This window comes from Pseudorasbora parva, chromosome 10, assembly GCF_024679245.1.
Source record: "Pseudorasbora parva isolate DD20220531a chromosome 10, ASM2467924v1, whole genome shotgun sequence".
In the NCBI taxonomy this organism is placed as follows: domain Eukaryota; kingdom Metazoa; phylum Chordata; class Actinopteri; order Cypriniformes; family Gobionidae; genus Pseudorasbora; species Pseudorasbora parva.
The window spans coordinates 21,982,468-22,006,144 of NC_090181.1; the positions used below are offsets into that span (position 1 = coordinate 21,982,468).

At 37.5% G+C, this 23,677-nt stretch overlaps 2 protein-coding genes across 4 annotated transcripts in view; both read left to right on the forward strand.

Moving 5' to 3' along the window:
- The first annotated feature begins 142 nt into the window (after positions 1–142).
- Positions 143–16,114, forward strand: aftphb (aftiphilin b). Of its 2 annotated transcripts, none has more exons than XM_067455523.1 (9): positions 143–223; positions 8,065–9,457; positions 9,611–9,771; positions 10,066–10,186; positions 10,393–10,449; positions 10,916–11,014; positions 11,866–11,896; positions 14,531–14,654; positions 14,808–16,114. In XM_067455523.1, exons 2-9 carry the CDS (start codon positions 8,105–8,107, stop codon positions 14,938–14,940), a joined length of 2,079 nt encoding a protein of 692 aa, XP_067311624.1. In that variant the 5' UTR covers positions 143–223; positions 8,065–8,104; the 3' UTR covers positions 14,941–16,114. The 2 variants fall into 2 exon arrangements, with proteins under 2 accessions (XP_067311624.1, XP_067311623.1); XM_067455522.1 differs by having other exon boundaries at positions 166–331.
- Positions 16,115–16,557: 443 nt separating this feature from the next.
- The window catches only part of abch1 (ATP-binding cassette, sub-family H, member 1), a 34,221-nt gene continuing 27,101 nt past the window's right edge, over positions 16,558–23,677 (forward strand). Inside the window, exon 1 of one of the 2 annotated variants that reach the window (XM_067455524.1) lies at positions 16,558–16,709. In XM_067455524.1, coding sequence (XP_067311625.1) covers positions 16,653–16,709 — 57 coding nt within the window. In that variant the 5' untranslated portion in view covers positions 16,558–16,652. Of the gene's footprint in view, positions 16,710–17,745; positions 17,876–23,677 lie in introns of those variants that run through there. The other variant, XM_067455525.1, reaches the window with a different exon arrangement.

Consider the following 23,677-nt stretch of genomic DNA (forward strand, 5'->3'; position numbering starts at 1 on the left):
TATATATATATATATATATATATATATATATATAATTTTTTTTTATTTTTATTTTTTTATTTGTAATTATTTTTATTCCATCTGTCTCGTGCCGTGTCTCTGCTCCATACCGACAGGGGGCGGTAGATCAACGTTTGTGATCTGGAAGAGCGATAATAAAGGTCCTGGGTCTCCGGTTTCATATTGTTGGACACGGAACTCCGGATGAGCGCAGAAACTGGCGGTGAGAACCGGTTTAACTTTACCTAGACGAGACAAGACGAGACGATACTTGTCCTCTCGCTGTACATATTGAGAGTCCGTCATGATCATCCATAGAGGATAAGTTAAGGTAAGAATAATTATTCGAAACAGTCAGTCACAGTCAAACCATTCAGATTAACGTTACACGACAGTAGCGTCTAATGACCAATTGTGTAACATTGTTTATGGCAGTAACGTTACTAACTTTACCATTAGTGTTACAGCCTTGTCCTGAGATGTTGTTCTGAGGCGTTGAGTGGATTAGTAACCACACCGGCTGATGACAGCCGTCTCGTGTCATAATTCCAACAGACGTTGACAGCTCGTGAAAAATATTTCCTCTGGTCGAGGTGCAAGTTAAAGCAATATGTCATATATTTTGTCTCCTTTATGTTGTTTTACAGATGTTTAACTATTTTTCTTAATATGATGGAACACAATATATATCTGGTAGAATCTCAATCGTAGTCATTCAGTGTCACAGAAAATTGACTGTCAGGCGGTCATCTTTTAACTGTCATTGCTCCTTTTGTGTAATTTGATTAACAGCTCCTTTTGTGTTCCACAGAAAAAAAAAAACAGTCGTCAATAACATAGCCTATGCTATTTTTAAATCCATATACAATATCTGTCTGTTTATCTCTGTCTATGAAGCAGGAGGGCAAAAGCCACATGATTTGCTTGATCGCGTTATCTAGATGTTTGTATTATGCATAGTATTATGTCAGTTATCTGCTCTATGGCATTACCCAGGATGCCTGCCATTTATGCACTTCTCATAATCCATTTTTCAGTTCTACTTTATATAAAATTTCTTTAACTACTATGTACTTGAATAAAAAATCTGCACTATTTTATACCGCTGGTAGATCTAAAAAAAACTACAATCAGGGGACAGGTGCTGCATAATAAGTCTAGAATAGTAGATAACTGCTCAAAATAACACTTGTAGAACATTAAACTCTCAGAGACCAAGCATTGTTATGAATGGTGTATCAATATCAATGCAATGCCCTCGATTACTTTTAAGTGATCCCTAAAACACAAAACAGCTAGCAACTCCTTTTTCCCATGACAAATTTATGTGAGGCAAAACCTTTAAAGTCAGCATCCCATGGATGAGGTATGCTGATCTAATGGACACTGTTAGTAATCTGATTCTGACTGGAGGGGAAAAAAACTAAATTAGGTCACACAGTAACCTACATACTCTCATGGTTAGCGTGTAGTACAATAAAGAAATGTGTGATGCAGAACAAAACCAAGAACCTTTAATGAACGCTTGGAGAATATTACACAGAAGTATGAAAACAGAAGACTTTACACAGAGGATGATCCTTATCAGAAACAGGGAACAGGTGTGTAACTAATCAGAAAGCATGGAAACAAACTAGAACTCAAGCAGACAGTCAATATGTTTACATGGACAAAAATATATTATTAATATTAACCTGATTAATATTAACCTAATTAAGCAATACTCTGATGAAGAAACTACCATGTAAACAGTGATTTCTAATCACCTTAATCTGGCTAAAGTCATACTCGAATTAAAAACAAATCAAATTCCTATTTTAGTCTCATTATCGAAGTGTATTATATACATGTGCACACCTTAATCACAATATTAACGTTGTGTAGGAGTTTTCACTGCATTTTGCGACAGCACAGCAGTGGTCAACCGTTGGACGGCAAACAAGAGAGCTTGGCTTCAAGCATCTCTTTCCCACCTGTCCTGCACATATATCATGTCAAACCTGCACTTGAAGCTTTCTTAAAATTTAAATATGAAACAAACAAAACTGTATATGGTACCAAAATTAGGACGAAATGTATGTTGATACATTAAATTCTGCAGGAAACTTAATGAAGGAATAGTCTAAAAGCAACTCATGTAAAACCTTAATCAGTATAGTGTCTTATTCAGAATAAGGTCAATAATTAGATAACTGCAGTCCATGTAAACATAGTCAGTGACAATGAAACTAAACAGAATAAGATAATGAAACTAAACTAGACCTACATGTGACAAACATTATGGTTTAAACTACCATTCAGTTTCATGTTTTCTTATGCTCTACAAGACTGCATTTTTTGATCAAAATACACATAAGTATAATTTCTTCCTGTGAGGGAAAAGATGAATTTTCAGCAATCTGAAATTACTTTAAGGCCCACTGAAGTGCCTTGAAACGCGGCGCATTATTCAATGTGTTGACGTAATTTCCCCTGAAATGGCTTCAGCTGTTAGCAGCTCCTCCCCCTTTTTGAAACAGCCAATAGCGTTTCGTTAATATACACTTTGACTAGAGCGCAAGAGCGGACCTTCTCTGTTTGGTAAAGCCAGTTTCCTCTAACACTGTTTATCATCATAATCTCCTCCATATTATGCAGCATTCTGGACAGAATTCAAATGGATCTATATGTTTGTTGTCTCCGCGGACTCGTGCATATGATCCGCGCTGCGCTCTCGTGTCTGTAGTCTAAATTTAGACCAGAGCCGTTGAGGTGTGTGCGCTGCTGCGGTGTGTGAAACTAACATGAAAACAGACTTTATTTGCCTCAAATGAAAGCATTTTCACACTGAATCGTTTCCTATCACATATAGTGTGCTATGTGCCTTTCACCATGTAGAAATTAGTAAATGTGTATTAACAACTGACCGGTTTCAGCTGCCGCTTCAGCAGTGTAGGGGGCGGGCTTTAGATTCTAGAGCGCATTTTGATCGGATAGAAGATTTGATGAGAAAGTGAAGTCTGCGATGATGTCACCAAAATCTGAGATTCGTTTTAACGGAAGGGGGAGACTGTAAATTTTGAATGCTTATATCTCCTAAATGCAAATTTTGTCATAGTTTTGGAACATACCAGCTTATTCATAACTTTAAGGTTAACACAGTCATACTAAAAGCTAAAAAACTTACATTCGGATTTCAGTGGACCTTTAAGTGATTAGATACATTAGTCTTTAGTGTTACACGGCCTATCAGAAATCATCCTTTAATTTTTTTTATTTTATTAATGTTATTATCATGATTGTTATTAATCAAATTGGGTAGTAGCAAGTAATTATTTATATTTTGTAGCATTATAAATGTCTTTACTGTCACTTTTGATCAAATTAATGCATTCTTTGCTGAATGGAAGTGTTTACTTATTTACAAAAAAGGAGAATTACTCCTTACTGACCCCAAACCTTTGAACTATAGCATATACTGTGGCTTTTGTGTGTGCTTAAAGAGGGTACACAAACTTGTAGTTGAGTTTAAAGTGTACTCTTACCTACACATAAACTGCACAGAAACAATTTGATTCTGAAAAATCAATCTGACAGTTTCAAAACAAGAAGTCAGTTACACAAGCACAAAAGTACATTGATATGAATTTCGGCCAATATAATTTGAAAGATTTTGCCTACTAGCCCACATACTGGAGTATTTAGTTTGCCTCAGGCAAGCAGACACGATCACATGTGCATGCACACGCACACTGTGTAAACGTTGATATGTCCTCTTTGAAGGGAGTGTAAACTGATGAGGAAACCCAATCCACTTCCTTTGTACTCTTAGACAAACAGCACAGACTCAAAACTCCAGGAAAAAAAACATCTACTGTCAAAAAAAGAAGAAAAAAAATCATACAGAAAAAGAAAATTAGCAAAAAAAGAATCCAGATTTAGCCTAATCCACCATTTAAAAGTTTTTTGCATGAAAAATAACTAGGATTGTATTGTCCAGTACAATCCACAAAACCAGTCTGTTGGTATTTTTCTACCCCCATGATTAAACTGGAAAGTCTGCTGAGCTGGTCATACCGTCCAGAGATTAACCAGTCTATGTTTGTTTGGAACATAAACATTAAATGTTCATGCTAAAGAAAAATAAAAGATCTAAAAAATAAATAAATAAATTAAAGTATCAGAGTTTCATGGTCCCAACACCTTCATTTTTTGACTAATACATTTCCAGGACTGCTCATGAATTTTTAAGAATAAAAGTATAACTTTTTGCATGAATAGGAAACAAATTCATCCACTATAGTCATTTCAGTCACTTTTTCCCATAATGTTTAAGGATTTATTCAAGCTCATTCCATCACAATTCAGATTTTTTTTTCCAATGTTGTCCATGACTATGAAAATCCTGCTTTATTAAGCTATTTGTAATTATTATTTTATTACAGTAATTCCACTGAACTAAGTGCATCAGTAAAGGCTGGAATAGATCACATGATATTGCATCAAACACTTGCCAAATTTGCAAATGGTTACACTAAGAACTCAAGGAGAAACGTCTCATGGCTACACATGACGTACGCTACGACGTGTTCTAAAATCAGGTCAAAAGATGATAAAAGGCTGAAATCCTTCAGCTGGATAGAATCATAAGCTGTTGTTTCCACCCAACTATTTTTATGCAAATTTTGGGATATAGCATTAAAAACCTGCTGGATGGAAATGGCAAGATACGCATACATGAATGTGCATAAATAACATACTCATTTGAGTGAGATAAAAAAAAATTATCTGATAAGAAAACGTGCAAAAGCTACGATGGTAACACATTTACTGAATAAATTCCTTGATGCGCATCAAAAAGAAATCATGTGACAGCATAACTAGACTAACCTGCGGACCGATCTTTTCTGAAATGTTGTTTTCTGATGCCTGAGCAAAGTCTGTCGTCAAAGTGGTTCAGTATAATTAACTTCCAGAACTGTCTTACACGACTGCGTTCCCAATTACATGTTTTGTTTGCACGCTCTGAGACACAAGTCATTTATTATATACAAAAATAATTATATTCTCCTACTTTTTTAGAGCTATTTAGTGCCAGTTTATCAGGAAATTATGATTTTGTTCTCTTCAATTCATAGGATGGAAATGCTACTTTATTTGTAAATCCAATATTCCCATAAGTGAAATTCACTACTTTGAATGGAAACATAGCTTCTGCTATATTTCAGCTGCATTAGCATTCAGCATCTGATGCTAAAAATCATTTTCTGTGAAATCATTTTCTGTCCACTCAGACTGCCCATAATCTGCAGACTGGCTCTGACTCTTTAAATGACTAGACGAGTTGCCTCCTCAAATGGGGACCAAATCTGTTGCAACAACGTTAAAAACAATATTCCTGAATGGTATTCTATGCTGTCAGAAACTTCTAGAATCAAGAAACATGAACTTGCAGTGTACCACTATTATTGATTTTCCTTATTGCGCCACAGTTGTACTCTACACCAGGTTAATGATTCTGTAGACAAAGTTATTAGCTGTAACCACCATCATGTGAGAGGTGTCCGATCCTTTGAGGTTTGAGAACTAGTCAACAATTGCAGGTCATTTTGCTGCTTGTGCACAAGCTAAGAAGTGTTACTCTTTTCAGCTTTCTTTAAACTGTGCCCTAGATTTAGCCCATGAATGAGGGGGGTTACATCTAAAGTGCTGGTCAATAATGAATGGGCTGCTCTCTGATCTAGCAGTGCTGACTACTTTAGCCTAAAGCTTGTCACATGTATTTTATTTTTGTATTATTCCTGCTTTTAGTTTAAAATATACTACTAAACCTACTGCCAAGTAGTGCACAAAAGAAACGTAAGAGCTGATACAGTTAAAATAAGTTAAATCTAAATGTTTTTATTTAAATTTAAATGTTTGTGCTTATGAATTTGGCTGCTGTATTATTTGCTTTGAGCATTTCATGGTGCAGACGTGTATAAAATGTCTAATAATATCTACTAAAGCCCTATTCGGACTGGATTAGTTTAACATGGGGACATGGGGGTAAAGTCATTTTACCTCAGGACGTCTGTAATATCAATGGCCAATTCGCACGGGATAAGACATCTCAGTAAAACTAGCAGAAGTGGGAGGAGTAACTCGCTTTACGCACCTCCTTGACGTCATGTGCGTATGACGTTACCGTTATAACGTGAGCAAACACACAACCTGAGCGCCAGTCTGAACTCCGTCTCCAATATATATGTGTTTTAATAAACAGTTAGGTCCAGTCTAACGATTCTGATTGGATTATGTTGGTAATAGACACTTTCCTGAGCTAAAATGTGTTGTGCCTCTAATAAGTGCTTTTGATCTTCTTTTTGCTTTAAAGGGGGGGTGAAACACTCAGTTTCAGTCAATCTCATGTCAATCTTGAGTACCTATAGAGTAGTATTGCATCCTTCATATCTCCGAAAAGTCTTTAGTTTTATCATATTTATAAAAGAAATATGGGCTGTACCGAGTCTTTCCGGAAAAAAACGAGCGCCTGGAGGCGTATCGAGTGGGCGGAGCTAAAGAATGACAAGCGCGCAAAGCGGTGACGTCCTCAAGCGTGGAGAAACCCATCTATCTCAGCTAATACAGATAATGATCCACAATCAAATCTGAGGCTGAAATAAATTGAACAGGAGAAACGGCAACATCAGGACGTCCGTCTCTGTGGTATGTACTGTATTTAGGGGCCTTTGTGTGCAGTTTATGAGGACATGATTCGGTTTATGGACTATTGACTAGACCTTAGAGGTAGCAAGCAAAACGGTTTTGCACGTCAGAGTCAGAATAGTGTAACGTTATACAGAACAACAATGGAGTAACCGTTAGCGCATTTGAATGACGAAGCACGCGATCGTATCGTTTACTGATGTTTACTCATGCGACGGTAGCCAATAGCAGAGACATTTGAAGTTGATTTACTCACCGGCATCTTCCAAAGCAGGACCACTCTGTCAAAAACACACTTCTTTGGTATGATTTGGTGAAGTCCTGTGACAGCAGTGACCGTGGAAATCCACTTTGAGACGCGACTGAAGCGATGCCTTGAAGCTTCCCGTCATTTCTGCGTTCAAATCGGTTCAAATGCAGCGCTGCCTTCCCGGAATGCTGTGCTGAAGCGTTGAAGTCGCTCGACGTCACCCATAGGAATAAAGTGGAGCGCGGCGCGACATAAGTGTTCACGGACGACTGGATCTGCACCTGAGAGAGTGTTTACAGCGTGCATTTCCTCTCTCTCCCTCTAGTCACGCGCGCGCGCACCGTACCGGGAGAAGAGCCCGTACAGCCCATACAAGGACCTTCCGCTCTATTTAACGTCAAGTAGACCCATACTCGAAAAAAACTCGCCGAAACTTGTGAGAAACCGGAAGGAGTATTTTTAACACAGAAATACTCCATCAAACGTCCAACATTAGTTTTTGAAACTTTCTCTATGTTTAGGATGGGAATCCAAGTCTTTAAAGGTGTAAAAAGCTCAGTATGCATGAAACAGCATTTCACCCCCCCTTTAAATGATATGCGGAAAATACTGGACATTTTCCACAGATTTGTCCCACCACCTACAACGCAACCGAATGCTTCAAGCGCCTCCAAGGCAAAATGTGCTCTTTTTTTAACTTTTAAACAGGCAATGACGGAATTTTACCATACATTTTTACAGCAGGTCTATTCGAACGGGATTAGTATTACCTGAGGTAATTTTTCCGGACCTTTTTACAGAAGGTAAAAGTCTCGGTAATCTTTACTGACATTGTCCGTAATGATTACCGAGATGGCACATTCGGACGGGACTAAAATCACCGAGAACCTCTGGTAATAATTACTTTACCCCCACGTCCCCATGTTAAACTAATCCAGTCCGAATAGGGCTTAAGATATGTGTCTATGCTAATCAAAAGAAGTGGTTGTGATGGCTAAAGTGGGGTCAGTCAGTGTTATTTCGTATTTCTTTCTGAATGAAAGCGAATTAATTGTTTTATAATGATAATAAAACATGCTCATGTTTTCTATAATTGTCTTTTTGTCTTATCTCTTTTTTTTCTCTAGGGGTGTGTGTGCATGTGGCCACAGGTGGCGCAAGAGGACCATGGAGCCCGATGTCATCCGTCTGTACTCTTCCTCTCCCCCTCCACTGGATGAGGCTGGAGAGGAAGAAGAGGAGGATGAGTTTAGTGAGTTTGGTGAGTTCGGGGGTTTTGATGCCGGAGGAGTGACGTCCAGTTTCAGCTTCTCAGACATCGACACGCCCACAACATTCAACCAATCAAATGCGCTGGAGGAATCTCCACCTGACTTGTGCATCAAATCCATCCAAAATTTTGCAGTGTCGGGGAAAGGTGTATGGGCTAATGAGAGGAAAATGGTAGCAGAATCAATTAGCAGTGACGAGAATGTCACAAATGTGGCATCCTTAAATCAGAGGGCGCTCTCTGCTAAACATGGTGAGAACTCTCCCTCAATACATCCTGATGTCAACAGCACAGGCGATGGACACATCATCAGTAACGGATACAGTGAGTCTTGTGCAAATTCTGAGCTGAACAGAGCTCTTCCCACCTGCTTACAAAGCATCGACACTGAAGTTCACTCTGGACTGGACATCAACGTAGCTGATGTGTTAGATAGAAACCAGTTAATTAACCAAACGGACAACCTGAAAGATTCAAACAATCACTCATCCCATAAAGAGGCATCTGAACCTGAAGAGACAAAAGTGAGACTATGTGGCGACTCCCATTTAAGTTGTAGAGATGCACAAGAAACTGAAGGTGAGCATAAACAAAGGGAGAACTTTGTTGTTTGTGGTCACACAGGCTATCTGGACGGGTCTGAGGACTGTGATGACATAACTGAAGCAGAGGCGGCCCCCTCCATGGACGTGGATATAATCTCTGACACACAGCTGAGTGGAGACACAAAGGAAATTCATGTATCATTTGCAAAGGAAGAGGTGGAAGAAGAGGAGGACATTGAGTTACCCGCAGACCCCACGGGGGATGAGGATTTTGGTGATTTCAGAGATGTAACTCAGGGTTTTGCAGACTTCAGCCGGACTGAATCTATAACACAGGAAGGATTTCCTGAATTTGTCACGGCAATGTCTAGGTGCTCAACGGATGATGAGTTTGAGGACCCAGACACCCTGAAGGACTTCAAGGAGGACGATGAGCTGGCTGAGGAAGCAGTGTGCGATGAAGGAGCTTTTTGTTCGGAGTTGCCTCCCAGTGACAGTTTTGCAGACTTTAGTGCAGCTCCATTTGGAGGAGTGGCGGTGGGAGGGCAGGACAACTGGACTGCATTTGGACCGCATGAAGGCACGGAAGAGAATCAGGATTCATGGGCCACATTTGGGGAGGAACAGAGTACACACCTGGGTAAAGAGGAACAAGACGTTGAGACTTCAACAGCGCCCTCTAGTGGTGACCTCCAGGGCAACACTGTGAGTCATTTAGATGTTAATCACGATTCATGCAATTAATTTTTGTTCAAATGAATTGCAGTTTGATTGTAGATTTTAGTCTGGTTGTAATCAAACCTAGAATTGCATGTAAAAAAGTTTAGATGAACTGCAACCTGAGTTTTCATCTCACAGGCTGGGTTCAGCTGCAAATTACAGCATCTCTTTAGAATCGCCTTCCCTTCTGACATCCATCCTGAGGTCAGCAGGGTCACTGAGGTCCTGCCCCTCCACAAATTCCTGCAGGCTCAGGATTCTGAGGAGCAAAGGGATCAGAGCAGCTCTTTGGCACAGGAGTAAGAGCCTCATCTTGACTACGAGTTTCTCAGATATATAATTTTCACTCATTCCCAGAATATAGTTGCATATTTGGGCTCGCTAGTATGAAAACCTATCCTCAATGTAGAAAAAAAGTCTTTATATCTCACATTTTTGACTTTATTTTATTGTAATTGTGAGTTCATGTCACAATGAAATTTTATTTCTTATTTTAAACTGAATAGGAGCTCCACCCATGGCTAGTGTTTAATATAGCCTGTGTGTTTTGACTAGTTTCAGAGATTGGTCTTGATTAATTTTTCTTTCTGCAGTTATTCATTGGCCTTGTGGCGCCACCTTCAGGAGATCCATAGCAGTCATGGCCTTAAGTTCAAGTGGGCAGGTTCCCATAGCAACAGAATTCTTCTGGATTGCCTAGGAATCAGGAATATTGTGAGTTCTTGAAAGTACATATCTCATAGACATGCACCATTGTTGATCATAGCTGGTTTTGCTCTCATGTGAAGTATATTTCTTTTTATCAAACACTAATAAACAGACAGTCACATGATTTAATGCTGACTAATTTGTGCTAGCGTTTTTACTATTCCTTTCTTTTTATTGATTTGACTTGATTTTTTTTCTAATTCCTCTAAAAGTTGTTCACTGGAGACAAGCTGCAGCCAGTGATCGTGCCTATGTTTGCTGCCGGACTGGTGAGTGAAGTAAACCCCAAAAACATAATATTGGGAAATATTATCACATTAACTGTTCTCTCTGTAATAACATATTTTAAAATGTAATTTATTCCAAAAATGGCAAACCCTGATTTTTCAGCATCATTACTCCTTCAGTCAGTCAAATGACTTTTCTGAAATCATTCTAATATGCTGATTTGCTGCTCATAAAGCATATTACATTATCAGTTGTGCTACTTAATATTTTTATGAAAACCCAGATAAATTTTTTCAGGATTGTTTTATGAATAGAAAGTTTAAATGAAATGGTAAATTGTGAAATTGTAACAAATGTCTTTACTGCCTTTTGATCAATTTATTGCATTATTGGTTAATCAATTATCGGTTAAAAGTATTAATATTTTTCAAAATGGTAGTGTATATTAAGTTTTTTTAGTTTTTTGTTGGTTTTTGTTTTCATTAAACATCTGTCCCTTCTTCTCAGGGAATGCTGGAACCCACCAAAGAGTCTCAAAAATCTCCAGCCTCCCCTGCACTTTCCCCTTCTGCTCCTGTGGAGAGTGGAACTATGCTATGCACTCAGGTGAGAAGTGCACACATACAAATAGATATTAGTTATGTAAGGAATAATTGACAATGGGCCGTTGAATTATTAGAAAAATAAAGCACACAAGTGAAGCGGAGTGGCCGTTACACCTCGGGTGAGCATTATTTTTCTAATAATTCAACGGCCCATCGTCAATTATTCCGCTTCTGCTACGGTTTTTGTACTTAAATCACTATTGTGAGTAGGACTATTTCTTCCGCGCCTCATCCAACGGCTCTTTTGCTAGTTCCGAAACGTCATTTTCAAGCTGGTAACAGAGGCTTGATCCATTGATAGCAATCTACTGCAGTTAATGAAGTTATTAGAAAGAGAGCGAGAGCGAGAGCGACACACAGCGAGAGCGAGAGAGAGAGAGAGAGAGAGAGAGAGAGAGAGAGAGAGAGCACGAGCACGAGCGAGAGAAAGAACTTGTGTGAGTTAGGCTACCTTTGTGCTCTCTCTCTCTCTAAACGGCAGTTATTACCTCACTAGTGAAAAAAATGTAATTTGTAGACTTTAAGTTGCTTTATGTCGTTTTTTTTTTTTTTTTTTAGTCCTGTAATTTCTGTTATTACAGTTAACTATGCAAAGTGTTATGGAACTGCAATGCATTCAAGAGAGCTGCCTGGAACTACGTTCGCTGTGCTTTTCCCAGAAAATAATTGCACACCTCCGAATGTTCCAATCAGATTTAAGCTTTCAACAGCCTCGTAGTACAACTAGATATAAAGATACAAATATATTAGGGATCTAATCACCTTTCTGTAATTCTTGGATATTCTGTCACTCCTAAAAGTTGATTGAAAAGTACTTTGTATGGTTGCTAATCTACATTTATTGTGCTGCAGGTGGCGTCCTCTTTGGCCATTAGTATTGACGGTACGTCTTTTCGCCGTGCCTCCTTCTCTAGAGTTCAAGAAAAAGCCACTCGCCACTCACGGCAGAAATCCTACTCCTGATGCTGCCTCACTTATCATCCCTGTCTGAGCACTTCCTTTCTCTCTCACGACACTCTTCTCTCCATTTTTCAAACTTCCTGCTCCCTTCACAATTCACACACCACTTAGAGAAGTTTATTTCCTTCATGCTTGTTCTATCAGTGTTAATTTAACACTAAACTAACATTAGCAGAACAATTTGAGAAGTAAATTCTATTTATGATCCAAAGATCCAAATGGGAAACTCTTTTTTTTCTCCAGTTGTTTGTCTTTCATCTTCTGCTCAAAAGTGAAACACTATTCAGTCAGCAAAGATACAAATCAGTTCATCTTTGATATATTAGTTTGTTTTTACAACTTGCCTCTCTCCCCTCTTGTTCTGCATCTTAAAGTCCAGGCCCATGTTACTATGTTGTCCATGCTTATATACACACAGAGGCTGAAGTGTACTACCTCAGATTTTAAGTATGCAGCTTCATATGCAGTCATTTATTACCTTGCCATTGTATGCAAGACTTGACATAAAGAGAACTATACCCAATATTAAATATGTTCTCAGTTGTGTTGTCAAATGTACAACCAGTTTAGTCCCTGTGCACCAGCTAGTCTCAGGTTTGACTAAAAATAGATCTTTTTTTGGAATAGCTGACCTTACTGCTGGTGCTTACTTGAAGCCATAGCACTCCTTGGCTAAAATTAAAGTGGAAACGCATTTTCAAAGATTTACATGCAGATGCAACAACTCACTGAGAAGCTGTTCTAAAATTGTGAATATTTAATTAGGTGGTGATATCTGTTATATACAGTCTAAGTTTATGTATAATTCAGTTTTTCCTTCTTTCCTTACTGTCTCAAAACCCACTGTGAATGGCAGTGAAACCTTCATTAATGCACTTTTTAGACCAATTTAACTTGCAAACTGTGATATACCACTTTTTCTCAATCTTATGGGAATGTGCTGGGTTCAAATCAAGTTCGATCAACCTGATTTGTGGCATAATGTTGATATACCACAGTTATAGTTGATTACCACAGAAAATAATATTTAATTTTATGTTTCTTCATTTTTGTTTAAAACAAAAATGAAATTGTGTTTATATTTTGTTTTTAGACAGTGTATTTTAAGGCTTCCTTCTATTGCAATTGCCTTTATATTTTATATTGAGGGATAAGTTAATTATTTTCAGTGATCATCAGCATTATGCCATAAATGTCAAGATTAAATTGTATGAAGAAAATTCCTTGAACCAAAATTGTCAACATTGAGCTCTTTTTCTGGATAGTAATTTTTTCCAGTTATGTTGAACCAAATCTTTATTAAATCTGTCAATAAATATATTATAATACAGTATGACTATAGTTTCTCTATTCTTTTTAATCTCTTGCTTTCATCTCCTGTCTTTTCTTTTCCTGCTTCGTCACTCCTAATACAATTTCCTTGGTGCTGATCTACCTGTTTCTTTACATGCTGTTACACATGTACACTGTACCATTCAAAAGATTGGGGTTTGTAAGATTTGCAAACAAAGGCTGGATTGATTTAAAATATTAAGTGATATTGTTAAAAATGATTAACATTATAAAATAATTTTCTATTTTAAAATGTAATTTATTCCTGTGATGGCAAAGCTGAATTTCAGGATAAAATATTCCAGTCTTCAGTGTCACATGATCCTTAAAAAATAATTTAAATGTGCTGATTTGCTCCCTAAGTAACATTTCTTATCATTATCAGTGTGGTTCTGCTTCATATTTTTGTGGGAACTTAACTTTTTTCAAGATTCTTTGATAAATGAAAAGTTTCAAAGAACAGCATTTATTTAAAATAGAAATCTTTTGTACCATTTTACCAATGTAAAATGTTATTACTGTAATTTTTGATCAATTTTATAGACAATTGCTGTATAAAAGTATTCATTTCTTTCCAAAAAGACCCCAACCTTTTCAATAGTAGTGTATACTGTTAATATATTGTGGGTATCCTGAACTACTAACAACACACTAACCCTCCATGTTTCGCTGTCATTGCTGTGGCTCTCATGTGAAGCACAAGATGGTGGAATCTCAGGGCTAAATTTGGACTATTTTGGGCCTGTGGATGAATGTAGCTCAGATAGTGAAACTGACACTCCACTACCAGGTCAGAACAGAAAGGGTTCATCTTGGTGAAGTGTCTGGCTTGCTGTGAAACCTCCTTTTCCTTTCTTTTCCCTTGTGTCTGTGATTTCAAAATCAAATTTTAGGGAAACATTTGTTTGTAGTCTAGTGTTCTGTCCCTGATTTCCTCTCTGGACTTGCTTACAGTATCTTCCAGTGTGAGTATCTCTGCTTTTCTGCCTTTCAATCTAATGCACTATTGAGAGTGATTTTGCTTTTATGTGTCTGGGAAAATCTTACTAAGCAAATAATAGTCTTGCATGACTTTTATAGTATTTCTTTTTCTAGTGTGCCTAAGATCCTTTTTATGTAGTTTCACTGCTGTTACTGTCAGTATGATGAACTGTAAGTTTTAAGCATTTTAATTAAAATGATAACTGTGAATGTAATGTCTCTTTAATATTTTCAAATATTTTAGGTGTTGATCCAGAGATATATGAACTGACTACAGCTAAAATTGAGAACAACAACACTGGTCGCAGCGTTACAGATGCATTTACAAAACTCATGGAGTCTATGGAGAAAACCAGAACAACAGCCAGGTAAGACATATGCATAATACAGACTTTTTAGCATGCCTTAACATGTTGAGCACATCTACATGGTTACTTTACAGAAAGAGGTTTAAAAAGGTTCAAAGAGAGTGTGATTCTTCTTAATTCTCTGAGAATATGCTCTTTCTGTGTGTTTGACAGGAGGCCAGAGAAAGATGAAAAGATAAGCGAAGAAGCAGCAAAGGTCATCTCTCTTCTCCCTGACCTGTCCTTCATGCAGGCCAGGGTTCTAATGTTCCCCTCCATTCTAACTCCAGCAGCCAATCACATATAACCCAACACGGTCTCAGCCAATTCTCAGCAGTTCAAAGTCATTTGTTTTCATTCAATCAGTTTATAGATTGCTACAAAAAAAAACAGATCAAGTCATTGTTTCTTCCCCACCCAAAAATAAAATAAAATAAATCACATTTAATATAATAACTGAACCTTTTAAAAGCTCCATGTTTCTTCACTCCTGCAGTTATATGTTTTAAAGGGGATTGAATCGCCCTATTTTGTGTGAAAAAGTTCCTGCTGATTTGTTACAGCAGAAAAGGCGTTCTCCTTCTGTCTTTTATACACAGTATTTAGAACAACATATTCACCTTTTATGTCTGATAAATGTTCTTTTGTTTTGTTTGTGAAAATGTGAGTACTTTTCACTCAGTGAGGTGAAATGCAGAATTGCACATTTTACTACTTGAAACCAGAGCCATCAGGAATGGGCTACTTCGGTCCTGGAGGGCCACTGCTCCTCAGAGTTTAGCTCCAACCCTAATCAAAAACACCCGAACAAGTAAATAAATGTCTTCATTATTCATAGAAAGCTTTTTTTTATTTTTTTTTTAATCAGTGTTGAAGCCAAGGAAGTGACCCTCTGGGACCGAAGTTGCCCACCACTGATCTAAGTGAATACTGACCCCTGGTTGCTATATAAATATATACATACATACATACACACATACATGAATGCTTTTCTTTTTATTTCTCTGTATTGTTTTAAATGTCATTTAGCTCAGAGCTTTCTTTAACTCATTTGTTTAAAAAAATGTATGCTCTTGTACACTTAATTTAGTATAGTATCTTCTTACATCCTTTCTTTTTTTTTACTGGCTTTAGTTGTTTTATTTAATGTATTTTCCCACAACTGACAAGCACACAAGAAAATATATTATAATTTAATTTTTAGAATTTCAATAAGGGAACTGCTTATATTTCTGTCTTTTTTTATTTGTGATTTGGTTGTTTGTCTTAATAATGTCTTGTCACTGTATTATTTTTAAGGTGGATCTTTTGCACAATCTGATATAATATGAATATGACAGCAGTGCTATGATGTCTTAAAGAAAAGATGAAATAATTTGCACTGTTTCTGTGGAAAGGAGTGTATAAAAGAATTTGTGTGTCTTTGTCTTCTGTTGTAAATTTGTATTTTGAAGTTTAACAATAAAAAGGCAGATAAACTAGTTATTTCTTCAGTGTAAAAGATTTGCTCGGATGCGTCTAGCTTCTCTTGTGATTTCTGTATCAGGAGGGAGTTGCTGTTTATAAATGTCTCATGTATTTTCTCTACTTTTCTCCTGTTTGTAGGCTAAACATTAGTGCTACTTTATCAGTTTATTTCTCTATCTTTTTAAATATGTTAAATATCTATTTTTTTTCTCTGTCCCATATGGCTCTGCTTTTTCTACGCCCTTCCATTATTCTTTATGTTGTGCAAATAACAAACATACTCAGGAGTGACTTTCTTTCCCATAGGGAATCCTAGATTGTTGCACAGATATACTAATTGCAGCCTTTGAAATGAGAGACTCTACTGGAGAAATGATACACAGGTGATCAGAATGCTTTTTGAATTCTGAATGTTATTTAAACATGACCCACAAGCGTCTTCAGATTGCGGTTACTCTGATCTGGAGCAGAATGAGTTAACCCGTTCGTCAGCGCGGACTAAACCGTGAGCTGCTCATCACCGGCTGCATCTCGATCCCCGGCCCGGTGATTATGTCCGTTAATGGAACCGAGGAAGCGCTTAACGACAGCACAGAGATGCAGCAAAGAGTGAGTTATGTTTTTCCTAATTTGTATGCGTACATTTTACACGAACAGAGCCTGCACATCATACGAGAGACACATCTGTCAATTTGCAGACGATGTAATGAGTGTGCTATCGGATGATGGTCTCTTTTTGAGACTCGAATCCTAGAGCAGTCATAAACTGATTTTCCGGCGTTCATTTGTGTTTGTAAGGTTGTTTTATAGATGCAATGTGAAGCGCAAAAGACAGATTGGTCTGCTACTGCAGTGTCTCCCCATGACGCAGAAGCGGAAATTAACTACAAATGTCCGAGCGAATCGTGCTTTTGAGTCGGATCTTTTGATTGAATCGACTGAATCAGTTCAACAAAAGAAAATGAAAGTAAAAATGACAAGGAACATTGCTTTATTGTACATGCAAATTATATTTAGGTAAATTAATGTTTAACGCTATGCTGCAACAAATTAATCCGGGACAGAAACTAAAACAAGCAGCCGCCTTCATAAAATGTAATAAACGGCTATGTGTGCCTCTTAAACTTCTTTGGGACGTTTTAACCATGGTTTTTAAAACGTGTAAATATGCCACGCGATGGAGTCGTTGCGTCAGGACGTAAAATACATTGTGAATCGGGTTTTGAACCAGTTCTTTAAAACAAACAGTTCAAAAGAACCGACTCGCGTGACCGAATCGGACTCTCCATCACTAAGAAGCAGCAACAAACCGCGTAAATTAATAACTCTAACCCTCAGTTGTAATTGTAAGTTAACACGAATTGACTTCTTACATTAAGATGTTTGCTGCATAAGGCTGCAGAAATACAGCATGCAACCAGCGTTATTTCCCCCGCCGGTATTTCGACAGCTCCTGCCCTTTGCTGTACCACTGTTTGTCGCTTTTTGAACGACTTCTCGACTGTCAAATCACAGACTTTTGTGTAGCTTCTCGGAAGCTGATTGGTTTAGTAAGACGAGGGTTGCTGCTCAGGAGGCTGGGCTTGTCAGTACTCAACTGGTGGAGGAGACAAAAAATATCACGAGCAGATTCTGTCATCCTGGGGCCACCGGCGGTTACAAACGCTGCGCATCGCTGCACCTGTCATGAAATAAAGCTGCAGCAGAAAATACCGTGTTTCCCGACCGGACAGCTGGACTGTTCATTTAAGCGACGGATTGTAAAACCCGCCTTGGTATAAAATCTTTTTCTTTCTACTTTTCCTTTCTACTTTTTTTTTCTTTTCTTTTTTGTAGATTGTACATTCCAGAGTAGGCTCCGCCATTCATTGGAATTTGCATAAAAGCTAATTTGATGTTACGGTAAATAATGCTCTGTAATCTTTGTAATTCTGTCATTTGTCTTTAAATATAAATTAACAAAACAACAACAACAACAACAACAAAAAACCCAACATTTTATATCACCGGTTGAATATAAAAAGGCGAGTTGTTGTAAAGTTTGTTTAAAAGAAGTAGGCCTACTGCTCCAGCCAGGTGCTGTGACTGAGATTGGCGCTTCCTCAAAAACACTGAAGATATTAAATACCAACCAGTTCAGCTGCTCAAAGTTGCTCTTGTTCCAAAATTGTCAGCTGATTTCCACGTTGTCTCCATTCGAACGGTTCCTAGACAGTTGTCTTTTTACATCATCACATTTTCTGAGAGCAGTTTAAACTAAACACATAGTCGATGACAAATAAAGATGTCCGAAAATAAATACTTCAAATAGCCTACATATTCTCGAAAAATTAATCTCCGTGTTTATTTACATTTTATTTAAAAAGAAAGATTATGTTTCACAAATATTTATTTATTGACTCAAAAAAATTACCAAATATTTTGCGCTTACCTATGAGTGTATAACAATGTATATATTTAAAAAAAATTCTATTAAAAATAATTAGCATAAGTTTTCTACGTTTTGGTCTTGTCGCACTGATATGTCAGCCTGGGGTGCGTTTCCCAAAACCAGTTGCTAACCTATTAGCAATTTAGTTGCTTGGCAATGGGAAATTGCATTGCAACCAACAAAGTTGCTAGTTAGAAACTGGTTTTGGGAAACGCATCCCTGAATGAGACTTTTTGTTTTTATAATCTTCAGACAGTTACACCTCCAAAACTTTTTTAAATTCGAATTAAAAAATAATAAATTATATAAAATAATAATAATAATAATAATAATAATAATAATAATAAAACACCAATTAACATTGATTATTGATCAAATTAATCTGATTAAAGTCATTAGTCTACCTTTCTTCAGGACAGTCTTAATGCAAAGATAAGAGATTTAGATAGTATTTTCTGTGTTTTGTGATTTAAAAATGTGGGATTAAGTGTACAGAGATTGAGTGAGAGTGAGCAATTCTGTGAAAGAATCAGGATCTGGAGAGATTACAGATTACAATGTTGATGACCCAGTTAGCTCCATCGGGAAAGGGCATAGAGCCTACTAAGTTACAGAATCAGAGCTGTTGCTAAGAAACCAATATAAGGATCAGAAATGATGAGGCGTCATATTTTGCTTTGTGTTTACAATATAAGTCATGCAGTGCATGACATTGTTATAGTCAAAGGCTACGTTCACACTGTCAATTTTCGGTATATAAAACTGGATTTTTTACAGTTTCAAAAGCTTTCTTAAAATCCAAAAACACAGCACCAACTACGCCTCCTTTATCCATCTTAGATTTAATATTTTCCAGCATAAGACAATTTGCAGTTTCTTTCGAGTACAAGAAAATGACGGATAAACTCGCACCTCAATTGGACTCGTCATGTCAAAAGTGACTTTTCAGTTTTATGGATGTCGCCATCTTTGATATTACTTTGGCCATTTTAGTAATGGTTACTGGTAACAGAATACAGGCTTGACTCTCGTTGTACGCTCATACAGACAGTATTCGAGACGCTACTGTAAGTTGATGTGTAAAAGGGACATTTTTAGACTAACACCTGTGAGTAAATGCGGTTGTCAATCCCAAAAATTGACATTGTGAACGTAGCCTGTTTTTGAAAGATGTGTGTAGAAGCAGTTGACTCTTCTGTCTTGAAATTCTTTTAAAGCTACACTGTGTGATATTTTCCCCCATCTAGCAGTGTAAAGGTATATGACCATCCAGTGAATAATAGTTTCTGTTCCTCTCAATTCTGATTTCGTTTTAACTCCTACGGTGGCCGATTTAGTCCAAGATTAACATGGCAATCCCCCTCTTCACATTCGACACGGTGTCATCGAGTGTTAAAACATGAAAGGCAAAGCTTTTAAGAATTTACAGGTATGTCCCTCTTTTGGGGGGGGGGGGGGGGGTGATTCAGTGCATTTAGGGGTGTGGTCCTGGTCAAGACAATCTCCTGAACTCCAAACTAAATGTCAGAATGGGAAAGAAAGGTGATTTAAGCAATTTTGAGCGTGGCATGGTTGTTGGTGCCAGATGGGCCGGTATGAGTATTTCACAATCTTCTCAGTTACTGGAATTTTCACGCACAACCATTTCTAGGGTTTACAAAGAATGGTGTGGAAAGGTAAAAACATCTAGTATGCAGCAGTTCTGTCTTGTCGATGCTAGAGGTCAGAGGAGAATGGGCTGACTGATTCAAGCTGATAGAAGAGCAACTTTGACTGAAATAACCACTCATTACAACCGAGGTATGCAGCGAAGCATTTGTGAAGCCACAACACGCACAACCAGGGCCGGCGTTTGCTATAGGCGAGCTAGGCGGTTGCCTAGGGCGACAATTGTGTTAGGGGCCCGAGCGCGCTCTAGTGCCCATTACTTCCCATTAAGCATAGAATCGGAACAAGCGAAATACAACATAATGTTTATTAAACATGATCATCATAGGGCCACACGTTTAATCAGCCACACGTTTAATTACTTATCAGCCTGATTATTAGATTGAATTGATGGTGATTATTGATTATTGGTTCAGGGCAGGCGTTAGGTCAGGCAAGTGCTCATCTTGAGCGTTCATCAAAAATGAGGTGTCTAAACCATAGTCTAAACCTGCAGATGCGCAGGGACGGAAAAAGAGAAAGGAAGAAAATCGAAAGAAAGCCCAGTATAGATGTTAGTCTTCTTATCTCAGCCAATAAGTTGTCAAACTAAATAAATTTACTTAGTATTATCAATATTGTCAAATAATATTAATTGTATTAATATTATTAATATTGTCACTAGCTATCACTTGCTAGTTTTCTAACGTTACGTATTACTACGTATTGCAAACATAACTTCATTGACAATAATCTACAATAACCTACATGGATGTCATTTAAATATCAAAAGTCCAGTTCATTATAAATATGGATAACGTATGCATGCTAGTTATGAAAAGTGCAAATGCTCTCTACATGGGCATCGGAAGCAAATAAAAAGTGGGGTGTCTCAGGTTTTTTTTTTTTTTTTACTGGAGTAACGATAGATGCCATATTATTTACATTAAACACAAATATGCTGTGGTTTATTAAAGATTGATTGAGTCAGACAAAATTACGGAAATTGCCAAATTCTCTTCAGTGGCTGTAGTGTAGGGGTAAGACGCATGTCATTGACACAAATCGATCAGAGGTTCGAATCCGCCTTTTGCCACACTCACTCTATTCCCTTTTCCCATCACATATCAGATCGGCATTTATTTTCAATAAAAAGTGAGAAAATATTAGAAAAGTGGAAATAAAGCGTCTAACGTGTGTGCTTCTCGGTTAGGGGTAGGCCTAATTAAACAGACGTGCTGAATTAGAGACGATAAAAGTGAGGGGGTTGGGGGAGGAGGGCGCAAAACTCAATCTCGCCTAGGGCAACCAAAGAGCTAGAGCCGACCCTGCGCACAACCTTGAGGCGGATGGGCTACAACAGCAGAAGACCCTACCGGGTACCACTCATCTCCACTACAAATAGGAATAAGAGGCTACAATTTACACAAGCTCACCAAAATTGGACAGTTAAAGACTGGAAAAATGTTGCCTGGTGTGATGAGTCTCGATTTCTGTTGCGACATTCAGATGGTAGAGTCAGAATTTGGCGTAAACAGAATGAGAGCATGGATCCATCATGCCTTGTTACCACTGTGCAGGCTGCTGGTGGTGTAATGGTGTGGGGGATTTTCTTGGCACACTTTAGTCCCTTAGTGCCAACTGGGCATCGTTTAAATGCCACAGCCTACCTGAGCATTGTTTCTGACCATATCCATCCCTTTATGGCCATGATGTACCCATCCTCTAATGGCTACATCCAGGAGGATAATGCACCATGTCACAAAGCTCAAATTGGTTTCTTGAACATGACAATGAGTTCACTGTACTAAAATGGCCCCCACAGTCACCAGATCTCAACACAATAGAGCATCTTTGGGATGTGGTTTCTTGCCCTGGATGTGCTTCGTGCCCTGGAAGTGCATCCCATGAATCTCCATCAACTGCAAGATGCTATCCTATCAATATGGGCCAACATTTCAAAAGAATGCATTCAGCACCTTGTTGAATCAATGCCACATAGAATTAAGGCAGATCTGAAGGCGAAAGAGGGTCAAACACTGCATTAGTATGGTGTTCCTGATAATCCTTTTGGTGAGTGTATTTCAAAAAATTGCGTTGCAGTTTCTCCCATCCATAAGTAATAGGACGAACCATCTTTATATACAGTATAGTCTTTGGTTTAAGTAAAGCGTGTCTGAAAAAAATGTATTGATTCCTGATTCTGCAATCAGATGTTGTCATGTTATTTTCGGAACTTCTTACAAAAGTCTCTCACCTCAGAAAAATTAACTTTCCTGTCTTGTCAGCCATAAAGGGACTTTGGTTACACTTCATTATAAATAAAGCGCAAAAAACTATGAGCATCCAATGTCATAGATATGTTGTTAATTAGTAAGTCATGAAATTACCAATAATATCATGGCATGGTAACTGTTGTTTCTATAACCATAACTTTATTTTCACTTTGTGTTTTTGTATATTTTTAAATGACTGTGAGGGCTGGCTCATACCACTATTTTGGGACTGATATTTTATAGTCCTACTTTATATTCTTTATTCATCAGTATTAGTCATATTCTTACGAATTACATTTATAGGAAAGTGGGGTTGTACTTGTGTGTGTGTCAACCATTTTTGTTAAATAAATTAGCTTTATAATTTTTTTTATTGTCTAATTATATATAAGAGTAGAATAATTCAAACCATAAAAGAGAATAGTAACAGGTAAGTTTGAGATTAATTTGCGCAAACTCTGCTATTTCGAGATCAAGCAGGTGGATTGGTTTCATCGCCATGATAAATTATGCTACATGGCTGACCTGCTCCGGAGCAGTTTTTATTCTGGGTTAGAGATTGCAAACCAAAACTGGACCAATCAGCTGTAAGTCAAGTGACATGTATCTGATGCAATAAAGCCACTCCCCCTGTATCTTTTGCTGAAATATTTTTTGAGACAAAATTGCCCATTTTTTACTGCTAATTATTTATTATATGAATACATATTTAATTATTTGTATATTTATTTATTTTTATATGTAAATGTCTATTTCTATTTAAGTTTAATTTATATTACTTTAATGTATTATAATGAGTTTGTACTGAACAGTTCAGCTGCATTTCCCAAATTTTGGGTGGCAGTTAAGAGAGTAGAGTTACCGTGACGACACATCCTCACAGACAACAGAGGCACTTATCAGCAACCATTAACTCTCATTAACTCTATATATATATATATATATATATATATATAGAGAGAGAGAGAGAGAGAGAGAGAGAGAGAGAGAGAGAGAGAGAGAGAGAATCTCATTTACTGCTAAGGTTAGTTAATTTCATTCAATTTCATATCAAACTAATTTACATGCTTTAATGTCCAAATAATTTGTATCAATATTGATTCTTTTTATTAATAGTTAGTTAGATACTTATGTCATAGCAAAATCATTTCTGTGTGTTACTTACCTGATGGCTTACTCATGGCTGTTTGCCGCAGGTGTCACACATTCAGGTGGATGATGCG

Excerpts from the sequence above, each read along its gene's own strand:
- aftphb (XM_067455523.1), top strand. The coding sequence starts at position 8,105 with ATGGAGCCCGATGTCATCCGTCTGTACTCTTCCTCTCCCCCTCCACTG. Across the intron at positions 11,897-14,530 it reads TTTGGCCATTAGTATTGACG|GTGTTGATCCAGAGATATAT; the intron begins GTACGTCTTTTC and ends CAAATATTTTAG. Across the intron at positions 14,655-14,807 it reads AAAACCAGAACAACAGCCAG|GAGGCCAGAGAAAGATGAAA; the intron begins GTAAGACATATG and ends TGTGTTTGACAG.